The sequence below is a fragment of the Psammomys obesus genome, unplaced genomic scaffold, assembly GCF_907164565.1.
Source record: "Psammomys obesus unplaced genomic scaffold, mPsaObe1.curated_primary_1811, whole genome shotgun sequence".
Lineage (NCBI taxonomy): Eukaryota > Metazoa > Chordata > Mammalia > Rodentia > Muridae > Psammomys > Psammomys obesus.
Genome location: NW_026585644.1, coordinates 33,041,123 through 33,064,306, shown reverse-complemented (window position 1 = coordinate 33,064,306; position 23,184 = coordinate 33,041,123). Strand labels below are relative to the sequence as shown.

Sequence of the window (23,184 nt, the reverse complement as noted above, 5' to 3'; positions counted from 1 at the left end):
TAGATAGATAGATAGATAGATAGATAGATAGATAGATAGATAGATAGCTAAAGAAATAAAATTGGAAATATAAAAATAATTGTTTTGTTTGATAGGAGGAGGTCATTGGTTGTGTTTGAGATAGATGGCCTCATTTTATCTGATCTTCCTACATGACCCTCTTTGAGTGCTAAGACCACTGGTGTAAGCTACCACATCAGGCTATTAGGGATTTTATTTTTATTTTTATTTTTTATTTTTTAAAGGAACAAGCAAATATGAAAAAGGAGGCTAAATAGAATTCCTGGAAAAAGAAAAAAACCATTAAGGATAAGCTTAATGAAGGGCTAAGCAGCAAGTGAGAGGCAGCTAGAAAGAAAATTCGAGAAATTAATCTGAGGAAGATTCTGAGGATATAGGACAGTGAACATAGATAAAAGATGGGAAATGTGGGAAATGGTAAGAGACAATGGAAGGACTTAGAGAGAAGAATGAATAGATTGTTGCAGAATTCTGTGCCTGGCTAATCTATTTAGGACAAATAAATTTTTTTTTTAAGGAAAAAAATAAATCTGTTGTTTAAAAAATCAATTGCTATTGGAACAAAGAAAGGATAATACTATAAGGAAAAGTAAATTGAAATGAGGGAAGACTTGGGACATGGTGCATTCAGTGGAATTGATAAGCAGGCGTGAATTTTAACCCACAATAGTAGTAGTAGTAATAATGGTAATGATAGTTGGTTATCAGTAACTGGCTTTCCTGGGCTTAAAATAAGATGCAGCTCATGCAGCTGTTATGTGAAACTGGTCAAGACATGCATGATTCGAGTGAAAGGATTTTATGCTACTGAATAAAGTGTTCGTGTTAAAATACAGAAGATTCCAGACTTATTGGAAGATTTAATAGGCTTTGGATCAAGGGCCTCCACTGCAGGGTACTTTTCTGCTTGAGTCCTTTCAGATGGCAAGGCCCGGAGCTCAGGATGATGTTCCAGAGGGGGTGATTAGAAGTGAAATGACAGGAGCTGCCTCAAAGGCAGCAATCTCGAGCTTTTTCTGGTAGGCTGTCATGCTCCCAGGTGTCAGGGCCTGTCATCATGTACCCTGGCTGAAGAGTGTGCTGTTCGAGGAATTAGCTGGAGGCTCATTGAAAATACAGTGACATGAGCTCAGAACTTAAAAAAAAAGTAAATCAGTGTCTTGGAGGCTGGTCCATGGCCGCCAGAGGAAACAAGCCTAGCTCAGTAACACCCAGAGCAACACTGAGGTGCAGATCACCTCCCACTCTCCACGCGGACAGCACCCCTCAGCCACTGCGATGCTTGGGTGTCCCACACCAGGCGTGGGTGTCTTTCTTCAGCTGCTCTGAAGAATGCTACATTGTTCTAGGCTCCTCCTACTCTCCCTTATTCTTCCCCTAAGTAACTTCACTGTTGAGGAGCTGGGTTGTGGCTGGAAAGGAAAAAGACATGCTGAAGTGGCTGGTTCTGTGGGCTTTCCTTTCTGTACCACATTAAAGTTGAGACCGTGACACCTAATTCATAAGACTGTTACCAGGTCTAAATGGGCCTTTCAGTACAAAAGCACCGATGAAGTTCCTGGCATAGATAAGGCTGTCATTGTGACTCCACCTCTATGTATATGTACATATAATTATTATATAAACAATATCTAATCTTATTTTTATATTATTATTATTAAATTACACATATATTAAAATATATATGAAGTTAGGAGGCAGCCACTAGGAGAATTGATTCAAGCAGTAAAATTGCCCAAATGCCAAATGCCAAAATATAGAGTAAAATGAGAAAAAGCCAGAACCTGAAGTAATTCTGGTCCCATGCAGTTTCTGAGATAGCTAGAAATAAAGACAGAAAAATGGAATATTAAGAGTTAAAAAAGGACACAGCAAGCAAAGTACTAATTAAAAGACATTTAGTAAAAGCATATTAATCTTGGGAAAAGAATTTTGAGGTAAAAATCTTTATCAGAAAAAAAAATTCGATTAAATTATATGCTTAAGTATACTATATCTTGTGTTAGTATTATAATTTATAATAATATAAATTATAATACTAACACAAGATATAGTTATATATATATAATATAAATTATAATAGTATAATATATAATAGTATTATAATTTAACATAATTAACTCTATTAGAATGGTAGACTTTGGAGCCAGGCATGGTGGCACATGCCTGTAATCCCAGCACTTGGGAGACAGAGACAGGCAGATCTCTGTGAACCCTGTCTCAAAAAAAAAGAAGAAAGAAAGAAAAAAAGAATGGCAGATTTTGTGTGCTATATGTTTAATTTCAATTTTAAAGAGTTCTTGCCAGAGATACAGCTTATCAAAGATAAAAAGATGAACAATTCTACATTGATCGTGCCTCGTAATAAACTAACTATAAAATTTAAAAATGAGCTGGGCAGCAGTGGCACACTCCTTTAACCCCAGCACTTAGGAGACATAGGCAGGTGTGTGTGTGTGTAAGTTTGAGGCCAGCCTGGTCTACAGAGCAAATTCTAGGACAGCCAGGACTACATAGAGAAACCCTGTCTCGACACCCCCACAAAAAAAAAAAAAAAAAAAAAAAGATTTAAAAATTAAAATCAATGGGCCTGTGGGCCGGCTCAGTGGATAAAGGCACTTGTCACCATGCCTGATAACCAAAGTCTTACGCATTGGGCCCACGTGGTGGGAAGAGAGAATAAAGCCCTGCAGGCTGTTCTCTGATACGATCTGTATCTGTAATGAATTAATATATACGTATATATTATCATAGATACATTGCATATGTATGTAATGAATTAAGAGCACAATACAGTAAATAGCCTGTTAGCACGCTTTTCTCAACAGCCGTTAGACTTAGATAAAAATGAAGCATGTGGACAATTCCAGTGTAAGGGTTGGGGGATGGCGGACTTGGACTAGCACATGGTTTGCAAACACGGGGACGAGGTTCAGCCCCCAGGTGCGGTGGAACGTGCTTGTAACCCCAGTGCTGGGAGTAGTTCTGAGACTCCCTCTCCAGGCAGGCTAGTCTAATTGATTGGAGCCAGGCCGGTCTCCAAGGAGGTACTGCTGCTGAGGACACCATCCTTTGGCCTCCGACACGTGTGTGCGCAGGTGCCTGTGCACTGGCACACATGCGTGTATTCCCCAAATGCACACACATCTGTACATAATAAAATACAATTATTCTTATAGATTTGAATGTATCCGTTCCTGATTTCATCCTTAGTAAACACATAAGAAGCCCCCAAAGACAATCCATATGACATAGATTATATTCTCTGAGAAGTCAGTAACCATAGAAGAAGGTTCCATGTGTTCAGGTATCGAGAACTTCGTTGATGTGAACAAATCCCTAATACAGCAACGCTCGCTAAAGCCAATTCCAGACGGAGTAGAAAACCCAGATATTTGGGAAGGCCGAAAGCGTGAGCATAGATAGTTTGAGGCCAGCCACGGCAAATAGCAAAGCCTTACCTCCCAGAAGGACGGAGACTGAGTGGGGCATCAGGAAACTGATTTTCAGGGGGGGGGGGTCGGAGCGCTAAGGAAACTATATCTTTCCACAAAAGAAACAGTCGGGCCTGAGTGGCTTTGCATGAATAAACATTCAAAAAAAGAAAAATGCCAGTATTATAGAAAAAGTCTCAGGTTCTAGAAAAACTAATAAGCATTTCTACTTTGTTTTTCAGGCTTTAATTATATTGGTGCCAACAAGTTAGAAAACAAAACAAACAAACAAAAAGGAACATGACAAGCCACTTTCACACGTAGACATAAATGAAATCTAAACAAAATAGTGGAAAAGAAATCAACAACTGTTCACAAAAGAAACATCATATTTTTGTTGTTGTTTTCGGTTTTTCGAGACAGAGTTTCTCTGGGTAGCCTTGGCTGTCCTGGACTCTGTAGAACAGGCTGGCCTTGAACTCACAGAGATCCCCTTGGCTCTGCCTCTGCTGGGATTAAAGGCATGCACCACCAGGCTCTGCTAGTAAATCTTTTTTAAAAGACTTATTTATGTATTTGAGTCATATCCCATGACCGATGGTTGTGAGCCACATGTGGTAGCTGGGAACTGAACTTCAGATAGTGCTCTTATCCAGAGTCAGCTCTCCAGCCCCCAGAAGATACATCGTGACCACACTTGTTTGTTTAATTCCAATAAATCAAGGACTTATGTAGAGGGATAGCTTGTGTATTGTATGGCTGTACCAGCTGTCAATAAAACTCTGATTTGCCACTTAGCTGGGCAGAGAGAGGGAGTGAAGTGGAAGGTGGGAATTCCCGAGAAAGGGAGTAACGAGGAAGGTCCCTTTCATGGGAGACAGCATGATGGTGGGCCTGGGAGGAGAGCTGGCCATGTGTCTGGATGGGGCTAGGTGGATGGGTTAACCAGATGAGCTAGTTGATAGTCTGCCCAGCTAAGGCCTAAGCTTTGAAAAATTTAAAAGGACGTGGCGTCTTCGTTTTCAGTCTTAAGTCTGCTTTGGAGCTTAGGTCTTTCTTCTGGAGACATAAACTGCCAGTCTTCAACAGACATAGTATTATAATTTATCATAGATTTATAGTATGATGGATTGAATCCATTTAATTGGCTCAAAAACTTAGGTGAGAATTTTACAAAACCAGAATCCACTGAAAATTTAAACATGCATACAAGGGTAAGAAAAATCTTAGAAAAGGACAAATAGAAGAAACATCCCCAACACAGTACTTACTAACTCACCGCACCCATTATGCTCACTGCTGAGACATGGAGGCAGTTTGTTTTAGAATTTTAAGCAAAATAAAGAGATATGCTAAAGCTGCTTTTATTTGCTGTTCTGTTGGCAACCCTGAATAGTAAACAAGGAAAAGAAAAGTTGTTTCAAATGAAAGGTAACAAAATCACTACTTGGTGGCTGACCATGAAGAGAGCTGGAGAAACTTCCTGGATAAATCATTAGAATGAAAAAAAGCATCAGGGCAATGTATGAATTGAATGTATGAATTGAAGTCCATCAAAATTTAAAACTTGGGTGCATTAAATACTCAACAGTGAAGAAGCCCTTTATGGAATGGTGGAGAGTAGCCTGTCTCATAAGGGTTAGTATCTGGACTACATAAGGAACTCAGCTAGAAGCTCCTCAAATATGTAATTGAAAAATGAGCAGAAGGGGTTGGAAGGATGGCTCAATGGTTAAGAACAGGCACTACTCTTACGCATGACCGAGTTCGGTTCCCAGCATTCACAACTGGGTATCTCATAACTACCTGTAACTCCAGCTGCAGAAGACCCAGTGCCCTCTTCTGCACTCTACAGGTACCTATACAGGCATTACCACCACCACCACCACCACCACCACCACCACACACACACACACACACACACACACAGATTAAAGCCATGGTGTAACTGCAGCCATATACACAGAAATAAATAACAATAAAATGGTAATTTTTGTGTTACATTTTTAAGCCACATTTAAAATGCAGAATTGCTATGCACAAAGCTTTACAGAAAATAGCTAGAAATAAATAACAAGAATACACGGGTCCTTGACAGATGGGCGTTTAGTACTGTAGAAAGATGTTAAAGGTGGCTCAGGCAGACAAGAAGATAAAAACATTCATGGAGAGGATTGTTCTGTGTGTAAGGATGCCAGTTCTCTGTAAGTTTATCGATGGATTTGGTCAGCTCCCACTGAAATTTCCACAGGCTGTGTATGTGGGGAGTATGTATAAATGGCACATTTATCCAAAAATTCAGAGAAATGATGCCAGGCATGGTGGCTCGAACCTTAAATCCCAGCACTCAGGAGACAGAGGCAGGCAGATCTCTGTGAGTTAGAAGCCAGTCGTGGTCTACGGAGTGAATTCCCAGGACAGCCAGAGTCATGTGAGACCCTGTCTCAAAAAAAAGGAAGAAAATACTGCTCACAGACTCTGCTGTCGCTGAGTGGGTGAGAAGTCGCAGCAACTAGACTGATGTTGTATTGCCCAGGATGGAATGCCTGTTGGGTGACCTTATACAATTGATTATTCAAATAGGGAAAAAATGTTTTTTTTTCTCTTATCTATCAAAATTTATGAGTGCTGTGCTGGGGAGGCAAGAGGACAATGAATTTGAGACTAACCTGGGAGATATATATTTACACACACACACATAGAAATATATATTGTATCAACTTTTAAAAAGAATCCTAGCTAAATATATTCAGACTTAAATATGAAATCTATAAATGACAAAACTTCAGTGTACAGTTCCGGGGGTGGTATGCACATGGAAATCAGAGAACAATTTTCTGGGATCAAATTCACGTTATCACGCTTACATTTTCACTGCACCTGCTCTAAATGATCAGATTTCATAGAACTATGTGGCGGGATACCCTTATGACCTCAGAGGGAATTTTTTTTAAACATAGAAGAGGCATAAAATAGGAAGAAAGTTATTTAATTTGGAAAGTAGTAGTTATTTAATTAAAGGTAGCTGTTCATTAAAAATATAATAGTGAGAAACCTAACGGAGAAGTTATACAATATAACTTTCTTGAGTTTAAAATACAAAAATAAAATTGTTACAAACCAGTAAGAAAGCTAGGCTGGGTAGCAGGGATCTAGAATTCTGGCGGCAGTAGGACCTCGTGTTCAGAGCCACCCTCAGCCACATAACAAGTTTGAGAATAGCCTGGGCTGCATGTGTCAAAGAAATTCAAGGCAGTAAGAGAAAGATAATCCCCGCCAGTTTCTAGTCTGCTAAGATGACTTTCAGTTGTGAGGAAATCACAAGTTGAAATCACAGTACCATTTATTATTACCCACGGGCCCAGCAAATGTTAAAGTGTCTGGCAGTAACAAGAGTTGGAGAGAGTGCAGAGTTTCAGGAGCTCTCCCATGCAGCTGATGGGAAATTAGTGTAATCACTTTGTAGAGCAAATGAGTTGGAGTAGTTACCAAAATTGAAATATACACAGCCATGCAAGCCAACAGTCCAAATCTTATGACATTCTTACATGTGGCCACCAAGTATCATGTGCTAGAAAACTTAGTAGCAACAGTATGAATGACAGGACCAAATGGACACAAACCAAGTGTTCATCAGCAGTGGAGTGAATATCTAACTTATAGTGAACTAAGCAGGAAAGTTCCACCAGGAAGTGAAGAAAATATGTAAATTGCAATTATGTATGCTCATATAGATAAATAATAACAATTTTGAGTGAAAAAGTAAGCTGCTGGTCATGTATACATGTACATTTAGCCTCTGTAGGTTTTAAACATTCCTGAACAGTGTATTATTTTACACAATTACAGAAGTCATAAAGCTAAGGAAATTATTAATACAAAATCCATGTAAGTGCCTACCAGGAGAAAAGGAGGTGGTGGTGGTGGGGTTCAAGGGAAGGCCTACAAGAAGCCTCAGAGTGACTGTCATGTTGTTTCTTAGGCAGGATACTGCATAGATGGACATGATGACACTTACAGCTTTATAGCTTTCGAAAGTATGGTCCACATTTTATACCCTCTTGAACTTGATATGTAACCAAGGATGACCTTGAACTTCTAATCCTCCTCATACCTTCTGAGTGCTGGGATTACAGGAATACCACCGTATCTGGTTTATGTGGGACTAGGGATCAAACCAGGGCTTTGTGCATGAAAAACAAGCCTTCTGATGACTGAGCTATATTTCTAGCCCTATGCCTGTTTTTTTGAGGCTTGAAATTGGATGGTATTTTTTTATTATTAGGATTTATTTGTTTGTGCTGGGGGGGTGTCATGCATAGGTTGCAGCATGTATGTGGAGGTTAAACAACCATGTTCTCTCCTCTACCATGTGGCTTCTAGGTATCCAACACAAGTTATCAGGCTTGTGACAGGTACCTTTATCTGGCCTGCACAAAACTGGATATAGTTTTTAAGCCCTGACTTAAAGCAGTATTTTCACAAATACCGCAAAATATTGCTAAGATTATTAAGGTTTACAAATGCAAACACTTACTTTAGTAGTCGTGTGCTTATTTTAATGTTTATTAACCCTGTGATTTCATGGCTCTTAGTGTTCAGGATGGTGCTAAAGTAAATCTGTTCCATATAGACTGTATAAATTAATGGCCCAGGTGGCTCTTTGGTATAACAACAAATCAAGAAATTCTACAGATTAGTTGTAAAGGTGAATTCAGCTACTATTTTCTTTTTAATTTTCGTTGGTTGTCTCCCACTTGTAATTCATGCATACACAAAAAGCTGAAAATAAAGCTAGAAAATTATGTTCAAGTCACATGTTCTGTTCTAAGAATAGGCTCTGTAAATGCAAAGATGGATAAGACATAGCTGGTCCCTTAAGAAGCAAGAGTCTAACAAGGATGGAAAAGGAATTAAACACTGAAGCATGGTCAGGGTGACGGTGGGCATATGCACGAGGCCATGAGTAGCCTAGAGAAACGTCACTGGCCAATGGACTGGTGAGAAAACCTTCACAGAAGAGAGATACTCCAGAGGCTTAGGGAACTTATATAAGACTGGTGGGGAAGGATAGGCTTGGAAAAGGCATATTCCCAGGTCTTTAAACCTAAGGAACGTGATACGCAGCAGTGTGCTCCTTGGAAGTAGGTAAGAGAGACAAGTTGGGGATGCATGTATTCTTGTGGAACATGACAGTGTTTCTTCTTTTTATTTTTGTTTTTCAAGACACAGTTTCACTGTGTAGCCTTGGCTGTCTTGGACTCACATTATAGAGCAGGCTGGCCTTGAACTCACAGAGGCCCAGCTGCCTAACTCCAACCCTGGGATTGAAGTCACGTGCCGCCACCTGGCTTCTTTAACTCTTAGTGTGTATGGATTATCAGCTTGCGAGAGTCTACGATCAGAGATGGGTTAGAGGGGAAGGTCTGAATCACATCATAGCTACTTGTTGGGCAAAGGGAAAGAAGCAGAGAGCAGTTGGGGGAGAGCTCAGAATGTTATATGTTTTGCCGTGTGCAATATGGAGAAACTAGATTAGATGTAGACTTTTTTTTTTTTTTCAGAATAAAATGGATTGAAGGGTCCGTGATTGCTGAGATATCAAAAATACAGAGTTTCTGAAGATACTGCTGTTACTTCATCTTTATTACAATCAAACATTGACTTTGCCTATATGGTCTTAAGGGAAAACAGATTTGTGCTTATGTGGTGTTAGAATACTGCAGCAAGCAGGATATAAATGTTTAATGGCGGTAAATACCTGTAAGCCCGAGATCTGAGGCTGCAGAAGCAAGATTGCAAGCTGAAGGCCAATCTGAGCTCCACAGTGGGATACTGCCTAATAAATAATGAGAGGGAATGCAGTATTGATGAGGCGTGTGGCTGCACACAGGCCATGCGCTCTAGCCGAAGTGTCACATTTGATAATAAGTTATATAGACAGCAGACTGAAGTACTCAAACTTACTTTTTCATTAATATCCTGGCAAAATCTCAGACAGCAGTGTTATTTAACAGGAATTGGATGGACAGCATGCAGTGTATGTAAAGAGACTCTGGGAATTTTCAGAGGCCGTAGGTGTATATCGCTCAGAAGGATGAGACCTAGGTTTACTTGCCAACTTAAAAAAAAAAAAAAAAAAAAAAGCAAGAGGTGGGGTAAATAGGGAATGGAATGTTCTGTTCGATATAACTGTAGGATTTTATTCAGGTTGTGCACATTTGCTATTTTAAAGAACAGTCTTGAGAATTGGTGTTTCTGCTTTCCAGGGAAATTGTTAGAACCCTAACTTCTTTTGGTGCCTTGTACATCATCATTTATAGTGACAGGTCTGTGTTGGCTGCTTATATACGGGCTTATACTTATTTAAATCCATTTGCACATACAGACCCTTGATGCCAAATGTTCTGTCTCACTTTTCTCTTGTTTCATGGTAGAAACTTATGTAGCCCAGGATGGCATCAAGTTTGCTGGATAGCTATCAGTGGCCTTAAACTCTTGATCCTGCTGCCACCGCCTCCTGAATGCAGGGATTACAGGCTTTTGTACCACAGTACCTGGTCTGACTTGGAAACATTCTAGCATTTAGGGGTATATTTTAGGCAGTTGATTTGCTAGCATGCACAGTTGTATGTGTTCTTTGCATTTTCCTAGCCTTTTTATATTGTACCCATTCAAAAATTTCCCCTGGGAGGGAATCACCTAATATCTTAACCAGAAATGACCCAGAAACCTCATAAAAAGGGAATTCACAATACGTAGAGATATCCAGAGGAAGTTGAACACTCTCTTTAGCCCCGGAACTTGACTTTCTGGTGGAAGGACGGGAAGAGCCGTAGGAATGGAAAGGCCGCAGGAGCATCGCAAGCACTGCTGGCTCCTCTCACAAGGCCCCGGGACACTGACCGCAGTGAAGTCTGCCCTGCGCTTGAAAAGTGTTTCCTACGCTCTTGTCACTGATTCTTCTGAAAAGTCTCATTTCCTCATTTTCTCCTTTGACACAGAAATCCCCTGCAAAGAAGCTGAGCCATGCAATTAGTAAATCTTTGGGATGCGTACCCTCCAGAGAACCCCCACATCCCGTCTTTCCCGAGCAGCCAGAGAAACCACTTGACCTTGCCCATATAGTGTAAGTATGCGCCTGCGCGGCTGTGCTGATGTCAGCGCTGAGCTCTTTAGACCGCCGTAAGAATCCGTATTCTCTGCGCTCCTCCGTCAAGATGGCACAGCAGCCTCCAGAAACACGAGCACGGCAGAGCGTGATTATGGTGGTGTTGAGTGGGGCTGTCTGGCACTGTGTGTGTCCTTCTCAAACTTCACTGTGGCCGCTGTTTCTTCTCTGTGGCCATGAAACCCACAGGGACGTAACCTAGATATTCACGTGGCATGGGAATGAATGTCTACAGAGCTTTATCGGTTCAAATCTAAGGGCACAAAACAACAAAAAGGCCACCCAGTGCAGCAGCTCATGATTATGCTTTAGTATGCTCGTGTCTGTTTGAGTTGTGAAGCTGTGTCTTCAGTTCGTATGAAGTGGATTTTTGTTGTGTGGTATGATGTCGAATCAGACACATGCACAGACACACACACACACACACACACACACACACACACTCAACAGTCTGCATTTGAACAATAACTTGCTTCCAAATTTATTTTTTGTGGGGGATGGGAGGTTAATAATTCACTTATTTCCCTCCTGACCTATTATTGGTAGTGTCATCAAAATTAAAATTCCAGAGATGTAGTACTGTGCTCACATAATGCACAGACTCTGGGTTCAACCTCTGCTACTGCATGTAAGAAAAAAGTTGTTTCCAAGCGTACACAGGCTGGTTTCTGGGACTTTATCCTGTTCTTTGGGCTTTGCCAAAAATCCCCCTATCTCAGTTACCATAGAGACTTAGTAATATTTTTTAGGAGTGTCGTCTCTATTCTTGTCCTTGTTTCTTACAAATTTTGGAATCAGCTTATTGGATTCTTCATGGAACTTTGTTCAGATTTTTACTGATTTATTGAGCCCAAGGATCAAATTGGAGAGAACTGACATTTTTATAATAGTAAATTTTCTGTTTCACAAACATGATGATTTCTTGGCATTCACTTAAATGTCTTTTTATGCCTTTAAGTAAAGCTTACAGTTTTGACTTAGAAGCGGTGTTATATTTGTTAGATTCGTTTCTTTGTTGAGTTTTTGGGGGCATTTTGTTTTGTTTTGTTCTGGTGTTTGAGACAATATCTCACTATTTAGCCCAGCCTGACCTTAAGCTGTCTCTTAGCCCAGGCTAGCTTTAGTCTTCCTAGTATTGGGACTGGAGTGTAACACTTGATTAATTGACTCCTGTGGAATCCATATATTTTGTTGCAGTTACAAATAGTGTCTTTTTTCCTATGAAAGTCTCAAGACAATATTTTGTATTTCATAAAATGCCCCTGCTCTAAGTGTATAATTCCTATGAATTTGGGAAATATCTTACCATGCCAATGGGTTCTATTCTTAATTATTTTTATCAGTTGGTTGTAAGGTATGGAAATATTGATGGCTTTTGTATTTTAGAGTAATGTGTACTTAGCTTTCTTAACATGCTCCTTGCTTCTAATAATTTGTATTCACTTTTTAAAAAAAATTTTTATAAATATTTTTATAACCTACAAATAATGGTGGCTTTGTTTCTTTTCACTTTTTAGACTTTCAGAAATTAATTGTACTTTTTGGGGAGCAAAGGGTCTTACTGTGATACAATACCCCATACAATACTGAATAGAAAGGGTGTAATAAGCATTCTTGTTTTATGGTAATCGCAAAGAGAATGCTTACAGCTGTCATATAGCAGAGATGGGCTTGGTTTCATAGATTTAATCAGGTTAATCAGCTTCCCTTTTATTTCTCTTTCCAAAGAGTGCTTGATTTTAGTGATGAACAGATGTGGAATTTTATCAGATTTTTCTATTTTGAGATTTGTGTGATTTTCTTTTTCCCTATTAATTAATGTAGTGAATTACATTAGTTGTGGAGTATCTGTGTGTTTGTGATGCTAGGGATTAAACCTAGGGCCTCCCACACATGAGGCAAGTGGGCCACATTCCCAGCCCTATTTTTAAAAACCACTCTTAATTCCTGGAACAGACCTAGGTTGGCTATCCAAAACACGGCTGAATTCTGTCTGTTGTTGTTTTGTTAGGTTTGTCACTGTTTATAAGTGAATCTGGACTTCAGTTTTCCTTGTTTATTTTTCTCTCTCTCTTTCTAATAAGTAAGAAAGGCTTTAAGACAAAAACAGTTAGCATTACTAAATAGCCAAATTTCAGTATGTGTTCATTAAAAAACGAGTGTGAATGGTATATAGTACATGTCTTATCAGTGTATATTGGTACATGTGTGGGGACACATGTGCGTATATCTGCATGAATGTGGAAAGCAGAGGTCAATGTTGACTGTCTTTCTCAGCCAATCTCTACATCATTGAGTTTTAAAACAAGGCCTCTCAACCCTGGAGCTCATTTTATGTAGCTAGACTAACTAGCCAGTGAGCTTCAGCCATCCACCTGTCTCTTTCCTTCTCCACCACGGGAACTACAGATGTGTGTGCCTCACGCCAGCTTTTTGCATGAGTCCTGGGGATCCAGACTGAGGCTCTCAGGAGTACATAGCAAGTGGTTTACCAACTGGGTCATTTCCCTTGCCCCTGTTGGGTTTTATAAGAGAAAAACTGAGCTGGAAAAATGGCTCAGTTAGTAAAGCGTTTATCATGCAAGCACGTGGCTCTAAGTTTGAACTCCAGAAGTCGTTAAAACACCGAACACCCTTGTAATCCTGGTGCTGAGAGATCAAGAGAGGTGAATTCCTGGGGTTTGCTAACCAGCCATCCTAGCCTAGCTGATAGGCCCCAGCCCTATTGAGAGACCCTGTTTCAAAAAATGAACACTACCCCGTGTTGACCTTTGACCTCTGCAGGAACATAAGCACACAGACAACACACACCCAAATAATAATTATAGTAATAATTTAAAAAACAAACAAACCTCTCAGTGGGGCCTGGAAAGATGGCTTAGAGGTTAAGAGCACTGGCTGTTCTTCCAAAGGTCCTGAGCTCAATTCCCAGCAACCACATGGTGGCTCATAACCATCTATACTGAGATCTGATTCCCTCTTCTGGCATGCAGGCACACATGCAGGCAGAATACTGTATTAAAAACAACAACAAAAACTACTCAGGTATCAACTAAAAGCAGGAACTATTGAAGAAAAACCAAAGTGGCTCAACAGGTACTTGCCACTAAGCCTGACAACCTGAGTTTGAGTCCTTATTCCAACATGGTGGAAGCAAAGAACCAGGTCTTACAAGTTGTTCTTTGGCCTTCACCCTCCCCCTCTACCACCCCACATAAGTAAGTACGTAAGTAAGTAAATCAATCAATCAATCAATCAATCAATCAATCATTTTGTGCCTGCACTTATGTGAAAATATATGACAAATATGATGTAAGGCAATGTCACTGGTAGACTTTAAGACCTCTTCTGCCTGGGGTGGTAGCGATGGGGGCACATGCCTTTAATCCCAACGTTCAGGAGGCAGAGGCCAATCTGATCTACAGAGAGTTCCAGGACAGCCAGAGCTACACAAAGAAAAACTGTCTTGAAAAACCAAAACCAAATCAAGCAACAACAACAACAAAAGAGTTCCCTGTCCATGCTGATGCACTCTTGCTCAGCTTTCTAGAATTAAAGTAATTAGTAGGTGACTTACAAACAGTGGTAACATCAAAGAGAACTTCCACAATGTCTAAAGGGATTGATATTGTAGCTGAAGTGGATTGTGTTCTCAGAAGCCAGATCTCACAGACACTAAACCTAGTCACGAGCGCGAGGCTGGTTTTTTTCATGAGGCTCAGGGACTCTTGCTTGCTCACCTCTTCGTCTCCATCAGTCTCCTGCATCATTTGTTACGCTCTTGCTGGTGCACTTCAGACCTATGAACGGACCGTCCCCAGTATCATCAACATTAGAGTGGGAATGCTCTTAGGATTTCTCTGTCTTTCTCAGACATTTCTGAGTTAGCTCTGTCCGTTGCTAAAGTTCACTTTTCCTGTCCTTTATCAGTTTTGCTTATCATTTTCTCAGCTGCCTTTTTCTTGGGTTTTAAGTCTAAGTTCTCATCACTGTCTTTAGTGTCCCCCAAACCAGAGTTACAGACACTTGTGTGCCACCATGTGAGTATACTGGGAATCAAACCCTGGTCCGCTGAACGGGCAGCAAGTGTTCTTCCTCTGAGCCGTCTCTCCAGCCCCATCACTGATGTGGCCCCGTCTTCCTAATGTGGCCATTTGAATTGCTCTCTGTTCTCTGCTTTTCACCATCACTTCTTTCTTTGATTGGTTTATTCACACAGGTGGTCCTGCCCAGTCAGCTGGGACTGCCAGATCCTGGCTTTTCACTTGAAACTCTGGTTACAGTAGAACCTTCACAGAAGAACCTATTTATCCAAACTTCAAAAACATCTGATTTGTGTGAATGCATAAAAACATATACAACATATACAGACGATAACCAACAGGCAGATATTAGTGGCTACCGTCAGGAAACAAGAGGCAGAGTGCCTTTTGCCTAATTTGACATGTCACTTCATAATTACACTTTAATTTTAGGCCGTATAACTGGAGTCAGATCAGAGCCGTATGTATGTATGTACCTAGTGTGTGTGGGTATGTGCGTGAGCACGTGCCATTCTCATGACCTGTGAAGATCAGAGGATAGCTTTTGGGAGTCAGTTATCTCCTCTCATCATTTGCATCCCAGGGCAGGCCATCACCTTCGGTCATCTCACCAACCAGATAAATGCCTTTTAAAGATGTCTGAAATTTTACCTGAAAGAATAGCTTCCTTGTGTTAAATATTCTTCAGCCGTGGGCCTTTGGCATGCTTTGAACTAAATACCAAGGAGCTTAGGGATTTCTTTAAATCTCCTGAGAATTTCTTGATGAACCAGTTTCATGGTTTCTGATCAGTTTCATAATTGTTCCATTGTATTTAGAACTATCCTATTTACTTTGAATCTTTGGAAAATAATATCTCATATTTGGCCTAATATGCAAACTGATTCTGTAACAAGATGTCTTTACCTTATGGTCTGTCTTTATCTTGGTGCCAAGCTAGGAAACGCACTCATGAAGAATGACATTTACAGTGGAGCCAGAGAGGACTAAGAATTAGCTGTGGAGGGTGCAGTGTCCTGGCAGAAAAAGGCATTAGGAGCAGAGCCACGAGGCTCCAGGGTGAGCTGCCAGGGAGGCATGGGCTGCTGCCGGTTGATGGGCATTATCCTGAACTGAAGATCTGTAGATAGGAAGCCTTATTAGGTTTTCCATTTTAAGAAATTAAAAATAAAAAAAGCAAACAAAAACCTCACTGTGTAGCATGCTAAGATAAGGAACAGGATAAGAATGAAAGAGGAGAGGCCAGCTAGAGAAGGGTCATGCACCAGGTAAGAACCGTGGTGCTTTGGGCTGTTGTGTAGATGTTATAAAGGCATTAGACACCTGAGGGTTAGGGCTGGGAAGATGGCTCAGTATATAAAGTGCTTGCCACAGAAGCATGAGGACAGGAGTTCAGATCTCCAGATCCCACATAAAAGCCAGGCAGGCATAGCAGCTGTCTGTAATACATAGAGAGGATCCCTATGGCCAGTCGGCTCACCAGACTAGTTGGGATTTGTGAATTCTGGGCACAGCAAGAGACCATATCTGTACAAATAAAGAAGACAGTGATCAAGGAAGACACCTGACGTCAGCTTCGGGCCTCCAAACACACGCACATATGTGTAACCATATACATGTGAACACATGCTAACATACACACATATGTGCTCAAATAAATAGAGTTAGCTGTTTGTGGCGAGTCATACCTTCAAAACCAGCACTTAGGAGTCTCACAGAAGGATTGCTGTGAGTTCCAGACCAGCCTGAGCCATAAAGTGAGACTCTGTTAAAACAAACAAAGAAAGCAAAAAACTAAACTTATATTTTTACCTAATGCATTACAAGAAACAAAGTTAAAACTCCATGGTTGAGGGTCAGTGCTCTGTCTCAGCTGGTAAACGTGCTTGCCACCAAGCCTAATGACTTGAAGTTGCTTCTCAAAACCCACACGGTGGAAGTAGAGAACCAATTGCCACAAGTTTCTTTTAACCTTAACTTCTGTGCCAAGCTGTGCCCCTCCCAACAAAATAAATAAAAATTAATTAAAAAAAAAAACTGTCCTAGGTTGGTATGGTAGCTAATGCCTGTAATCCTAGTACTTAGAAGGTTGAAGCAGGAGAGTACTGGAAGTTCCAGACCAGTCTAGGTTATAGAGTAAGACTTTATCTTTTAAAGAAAAAGGGGGGGGGTATGTAAGGCTTGGTGGAGAGGTACAGGATCTCTGTGAGCTCAAGCTTATCCTGATCCACACAGTGAATCCCAGGTCAACCAGGGTGACCTAGTGAGACCCTGTCTTTTAAAGAAGAAGAAGGAAAAGTAGTAGTCAGTGGTGGCTCATGCCTTTAGTTCCAGCACTTGGGAGGCAGAGGCAGGTGGATCAATGAGTTTGAGGCCAGCCTGGTCTACAAAGAGAATTGCAGGACAGCCAGGGCTACACAGAGAAACCCTACCTCGAAACAAACAGAAAAGAGGGTGTGTGGTGATTAGGGCTAAGGAGATGGCTTAGCTGGTAACATGACTCCCATGCAAGCATGAACACTTGAGTTTAGAATCTCAGAACCATGCAAGAAGCCAGACACTGCGAGCTGTGCCTGTAACTGCTGTGCTGGGATAACAGCCTCATTGGCTACCCAGGCTGGCCAAACAGATGAGCTTCAGGCTCAGTGAGACCTTCAATCAAAAATTAAGTAGAATATTGTGTCAATTTCTGGCCCACATAGACACACACATGTAAGTACACACAAAATTTACACATCCGGCACACAAAATCTTGTGTTTTACCACTACTGCATAACAAGAAATAAAGTTAAAACTCCAACCTGGGTATATGGCAAGCTTCTGCAATCCTGGCAGAAAGGAAATAAAGGTGGCGGGGTCAGGAGTTGAAAATCACCCCCAGCTCTTTTGTTTCACATAGCCTTAGCCAGCCTAGCATACATGAGACTTTGTCTCAAAAAAATAAACAAAAATTTCAAAACTGTTGTAGGAATTCAGGGTGGAAATTTAAGCTGACCATGAGATAAAGTATATTTGACTGTTTCATTGTTTGCATAGAAGAGGGATTTGTTCAGGTCCACAGATTTGCAGGTGAGATGTTGACACTGGGGACTCCCAGCAGTCTAGTTCTCCGCTTCATCAGCCTTCACGGAAATCCGTATGGTACAGCTATCGCTAGCCTGTTGAAAAGCCAACCAAGGTCTTGGTTGAATGACAGCCCCCTCACTCCATAGGAACAAAGCAAGTTCGTTGGGCCTGGTGTCCAGGTCCCCCTCCCTTCTCAGCCTTCTCTCCATTTCCCCTGCTTCCTGTAGTGCTAAGAAGCCCTAGGGCAAAACAGGCAGCAGTTAAAGTGTAGCCTGAACCAGGGGCGAGTTTCAGGGAACTTAGGGTAACCGTGACACGGCTGGCTGAACCGCAGAAGGAAGCGGTGGGATGTGACGGGAGGAAAGTGGAGACCTCAGTTCACTCTCAGTTACCTCAGGATAGTCTTTAAGGACAGTGTATGTGAAACAGCTTTTAAGGAAGAAGCTAGGATCCCAAAAGTAAATACTTTCCAAGTCTTTTCCTCGAGGAAGTTGAATTATATCACAAAGATGTGTACTCCAGAAGGCTTTGGCTTACTCCCTGCTGAATTCTCAGTGTGTGAAGTAGTGCTCAGACCATGGAGGGCACAAGTATATTGAGGAATAAATGAATGAATGACACAGTTATCGTTTTTGTTTTTGTTTTTGTCATAATGGTCATGTCCCTACACTTCCCAAAAGCCTCCACTAGATGGCAGCCATTATTCCTTATCTCCTTTTGGGGGTGGTTGAGAATGTCAAGTAAACAAGGTTTCTAAAATCTCAGGGCTTATATTCAAAACAAAACTAATTTGTCTATCAGCACTCTAGCAACTTTTCTTCTAAGTCCCTGAAAAAAATTGTCTCTTGGTGAAAACATTTTCATACAACTTGCAGCTCTTGTCTTTGATAAAATTTCTGCTTCAAGCAATTTGTTACTACTAAGGCTCTAATTATCTAACCATACCGTCCTTAAACCTAATTCCTTTAATTGGAGGTTACTCGCTGTTTCACTTCAGTTTGTGGCTATTTATTTCTGACAGAAAGCAAAACTGGCTGTATTATTTTCATATCCCGGCAAGAAGAGCCTGTAGGGGAATTGTTGGGTTTTTAACAGAACTGCCACACCGCAGCTCACAGGTGAGAGCCGGCCAGTGGTCCACTGTCTCGGATTGAATTTCTTATTTTTAAATATTAAAGATAATTTGGAGGGAGGTAGCACATATATATGTGAAACCAGAGATCAGTGTCAGGTATGTGTTTTTAGTTACTCCTTATTCCTTTTTATTACACTTACTTATTTTGAGTGTAGGGGGAATGCCAGCTAGCCACAGCGGATCTGTAGAGGTCAGAGGAAAACACATGAGTGTTGATTCTCCCTAGGGCGTTGGGACTGGGTCTTGAACTAGGGTCATCGGGCTTGGCTGCCAGTATCTTTACCCACTGAAGCCTCTCACCAGCCTTCTACCTTATCTTTTGAGGCAAGGTAGCTCACTGAACCTGGAGCTTGCTGATTTGACCAACAAGCTTTACGGATCCTCCTGTTTCTGCCTACCCAACATTGCAAGCATGCACCGCCACTCATGGCTTTTCACATGGACTCAGCAGTTATTGTGCCAGCTGAGCCATCTCGCCAGCTCTTGAGGATAAGTCTTAATGCATCTTTAGATTAATTAAGTTTTTAAGAATTAGATTTTTATTATTTATAAAAATAAAGGTAGGTTTTAATAAAAAGAATATTGAGCCGTGGATAGTAGTTCATGCCTGTAATCTAAGTACTCCAGAGGTTAGGGCAGGCAGATTGCTTGGGGATTGAAGCCAGCCTTGGTGAGGTGGGCTAGAGCGTGATGTGCAGACGTGTAGAAGTCAGAGGTTGATGCTGAGTGTCTCATCAGCTGCTCTGCACTCTATACTGAGGCAAGGTCTCTTGCTAAACTGGGAGCTTTCCAATTTGGATTGCTCCAAACACTGGAATTACAGGTGAGCCACTATCTCCACCTGGTTTTTATGTGAATTCTGAGGGTTTTAAAACTAATCCTCATGCTTGCAGTATTTTTCCCAACCAGTTATCACCCCAGCCCCATGATCCTCTTGAGTTTCTGATCATACAGTCAAGTACTTGGCTTACAGGCCTGGACCATTATACCTAGTGTATGTAGTCTGAGAATCAAACCCAGTGCTTCAGTTTTCCTAGGCAAGTATTCTACCAAACGGAGCTGTGTCCCTGTCTCTCTCTATTGTTCATGGCTGTTTTCAGTTACAGTGACAGGATTGAGTTGCTGTAGCTGACACATGATAGCCCTCAAACCCCAACATTCATTGCCTGGTCCTTCATTTTAAAAAATCATGCCACCCACTGCTTTTAAGGAAGCATGAATGAAAACTGACAAGTTCGAACATTTGTGCTTCTTTGTATTCTTTTTCTGAATACTTGTCATCTTTGATTCTGTAGTCCAGGATGACTTTCCCAATTAGCACAGAAGTCTTGTTTTACTGTAATGGTTTTGAAAATGGTGCCCTAGGTGGCAAGCATGATTAGGAACTCCCCAGTGCTCTGTCAGGCACTAGAATTTCAGACCTATACCATTTGACGTTTTGGAAGAAGAAAAGTTGCTTTTGATTTCCCTTTTTATACATCGTAGAGTGTAAAAGCTGACATGGCTCTTAGGCCACAGCATGGCTGCTCCGCACCCATCTTCCCAGCACTGGGGTGGTTTGGAGAACCTGGCAGTGCACACAGTGCTCTCTGAAGCCCAAGCTGCAAGGCAGCCCGCACTGGCAGCCCGCTGTGCAGGCTGAGGGTACGTGTGTACTTCTCTGTGTGTATGGGTGACAGAGGTATGTCCATGTGAACAGCCATGTAGTTACTGATTGTGGTGAGTTAAGGAGTTCCAACTTTATTTACTACAGCTAAGGGCTTCCAGGGCTTACTCACAGGAGGGTAAGTAATTGTTTATAAGCAGCTGCGCCTCACCTTGCCCTTGGGGTCTTCCCAGGTGTCGAACGCTGGACCACAGAAAGCCACCTGCTTTTAAACTCTAGACTCTTTCATGTCCGCAAATCAGAATGCCTTGGCTTTTTAAAAACTTATTTTAATATTAACCATTTAAAAATTGATGTTTATAGGTGTTTGCTTGCATGTATGTCTGTACACGCATGCATGGAGTGCACTTGGAGGCCAGAGAAGGGGTCTCAGGTTCCTTGAAGCTGAGGTTTGGAAGGTTATTAGCTGCCATATAGGTGCTGGGAATTGAACCTGGGTCTTCTGGAAGAACAGCCAATGCTCTTAACTGCTGAGTATCTCTCCAGCCCTGTGCTTTCCTTTTCAAGTGTGCGTTATACATCTGTATGTGGAGGTGTGCATGTAGCTATGTGTGCGTGTGTGTGCATATGGAGGACAGAGGGGTCGTCCTCAGTTGCTCCCCGCCTTATTTTTGAGACCAGGCTTCAGTTGAACCTGGAGCTCACTGGTTCAGCTAGACTGGTTGGCCAGTGAGTCCAGCCCCAAGCCCTGGGGTTACGGAAGTGCTGTCATGCTCGGCTTTTACGTGAGGGCTGGGAATGTGAACTAAGTTCCTCATGCTGGCACAGCAAGCACTTTACCCTCTAGGCCACTTCTCCAGTCCCCTTCTGCTTCTTTTTTTTAAAAATCACATTAAAAACACGTAAAATTGGGCTGAGGAGATGGCTGAGTGGTTCAGATGGCTCTTCCAGAGGACCTGAGTTTAAATCCCAGGACCTGCATCTCCCAGGGGATCCAACGCCTTCTTTAGGCCTCCATAGGTACTCCACACCTATGCTGTACAGACATTAGTATAGGCAAATACCCATAAACATAAAGTTAAATAAAAAAAATTTTCAACACATAAAAGTTATCTAAACAAAATTTAAGTATATAGTTCATAAGTTAAAAAATTCATATACCATAAAATTTGCTCAGCCTGGCAAGTTACATTACTTTTACCGAATTTATAGCATTTTGTAAATATCACTACCATTTGGTTTTAGATATTTCCACCATCCAAAAAAGTTACTATAATTTACTATAAATTGCAGCTCACAGCTCTAGCCCTGTCTTAGTTACTTTTCTATTGCTGTAAAGAGATACCATAGTCAAAAAAAGCTTGGAGAAGAAATAGCTTGCTAGGGCTTGCGCTTCTTGAGGATTAGAGCCCATGACCATCCTGGCAGACGGCAGGCCAGGCAGGCAAGGCTGGAGCAGTAGCTAAGATCTCACATCTCATAGACAAGCACACAGCAGAGAAAGGCGGGCCCTAGCTGGGAATGGCATATGCTTTTGAAACCTCAGAGCTCCCTGCTGGTGGAACACCTCCTCCAGGAAGGTCACGTCTCCTAGTCCTTCCTAAATGGTTCCACCAACCAAGCAGCAGACATGAGCCTGTGGGGCCATCCTCAGTTAAGCCACCTCAATCCCCAAGACAACTACCAGTCTGCAGAAGTTCTCGTTACCCATTAAGGGCATGTTCTAAGTCCCTCCATGGGTGCCAGAAACTGCAGCTAGTACTGAATCGCTATGAATGTGTGAACGTGTGCCTGTGTGTGTGTATGTGCCTTTCACATGTATGTGGGGAGATGGTTAAGTGATTAAGCACTTGCTGACAAGCCTGACAATTTGAGATGGGATTATCAGAACCAAAATAAAAAGCCAGAGACAGTAGTACAAGTGTCTGTCTATAGTTCCAGCATACCACAACCAAGAGATAGATGGAGACGTGGCTGGGAGATTGTGGGCCAGCTAGCTTAGTACAGGCAGCAGTGAGCAAGAACAGAGATCCTAACTCCAACCAGTGGAAGGGACGACTGACATCTGAGGCTGCTTTGAGACAGACGTACGCACCAACTAAAGACAACCTATATTTAAAACTGTTCCTCTTAAGAGAGAGAAGTGTGGGGAAAGGGAGGAGAATAGCGTGTGTGGGGAAGAAGGCATGTTCAACATACAATATGTACCTGTAAGAAAGAATAATTCAGCTGAGTAGTGGTGGCACACACCTTTAATCCTAGCACTTGAGATACAGGCAGGTGGGTGGATCTCTGAGTTCTAGACCAGCCTGCTCTGTAGAGTGAGTTCTAAGACAGCCAGGGCTATACAGAGAAACCCTGTCTCAAAAAAAACAAAACAAAAATTCAAGATTTTTTTTTTCTTTTTTTGGTACGTGATTTGCCTGTGCAGCCATGTGCATGCCAGGAGCACACGTGGAAGTCAGAGGATATCTGTCTAGAGTTGTTCCTCTCCTTTCACACTTGTGTGGTTTCTGGAGATTGAATTCAAGTTTTTAAGTTTGCACAGCAGTACTTTACCAGATTAACCATCTCTTCAGCCTGAAAAAACATTTTAATTAAAAATTTTAAATATATTAAAAAAACTGTTCTTTTCGGTCTGCCTGTCAGAAACCTAAATCTTGTGTGTGTGTGTGTGTGTGTGTGTGTGTGTGTGTGTGTGTGTGTGT

At 41.5% G+C, this 23,184-nt stretch overlaps 1 protein-coding gene across 7 annotated transcripts in view; it reads left to right on the top strand.

The window, feature by feature from the left end:
- Dtnb (dystrobrevin beta) overlaps window positions 1–23,184 on the top strand; it is a 182,391-nt gene that overhangs the window by 76,726 nt on the left and 82,481 nt on the right. For all 7 annotated transcript variants that reach the window (XR_008722336.1, XR_008722334.1, XR_008722333.1 and 4 more), the window contains exon 8: window positions 10,460–10,584. Coding sequence is in view for 2 of the 7 variants with exons in the window: in XM_055626281.1 (XP_055482256.1) it covers window positions 10,460–10,584 (125 nt within the window). In the remaining 5 variants the exon portion in view is untranslated. The remainder of the gene's footprint in view (window positions 1–10,459; window positions 10,585–23,184) is intronic.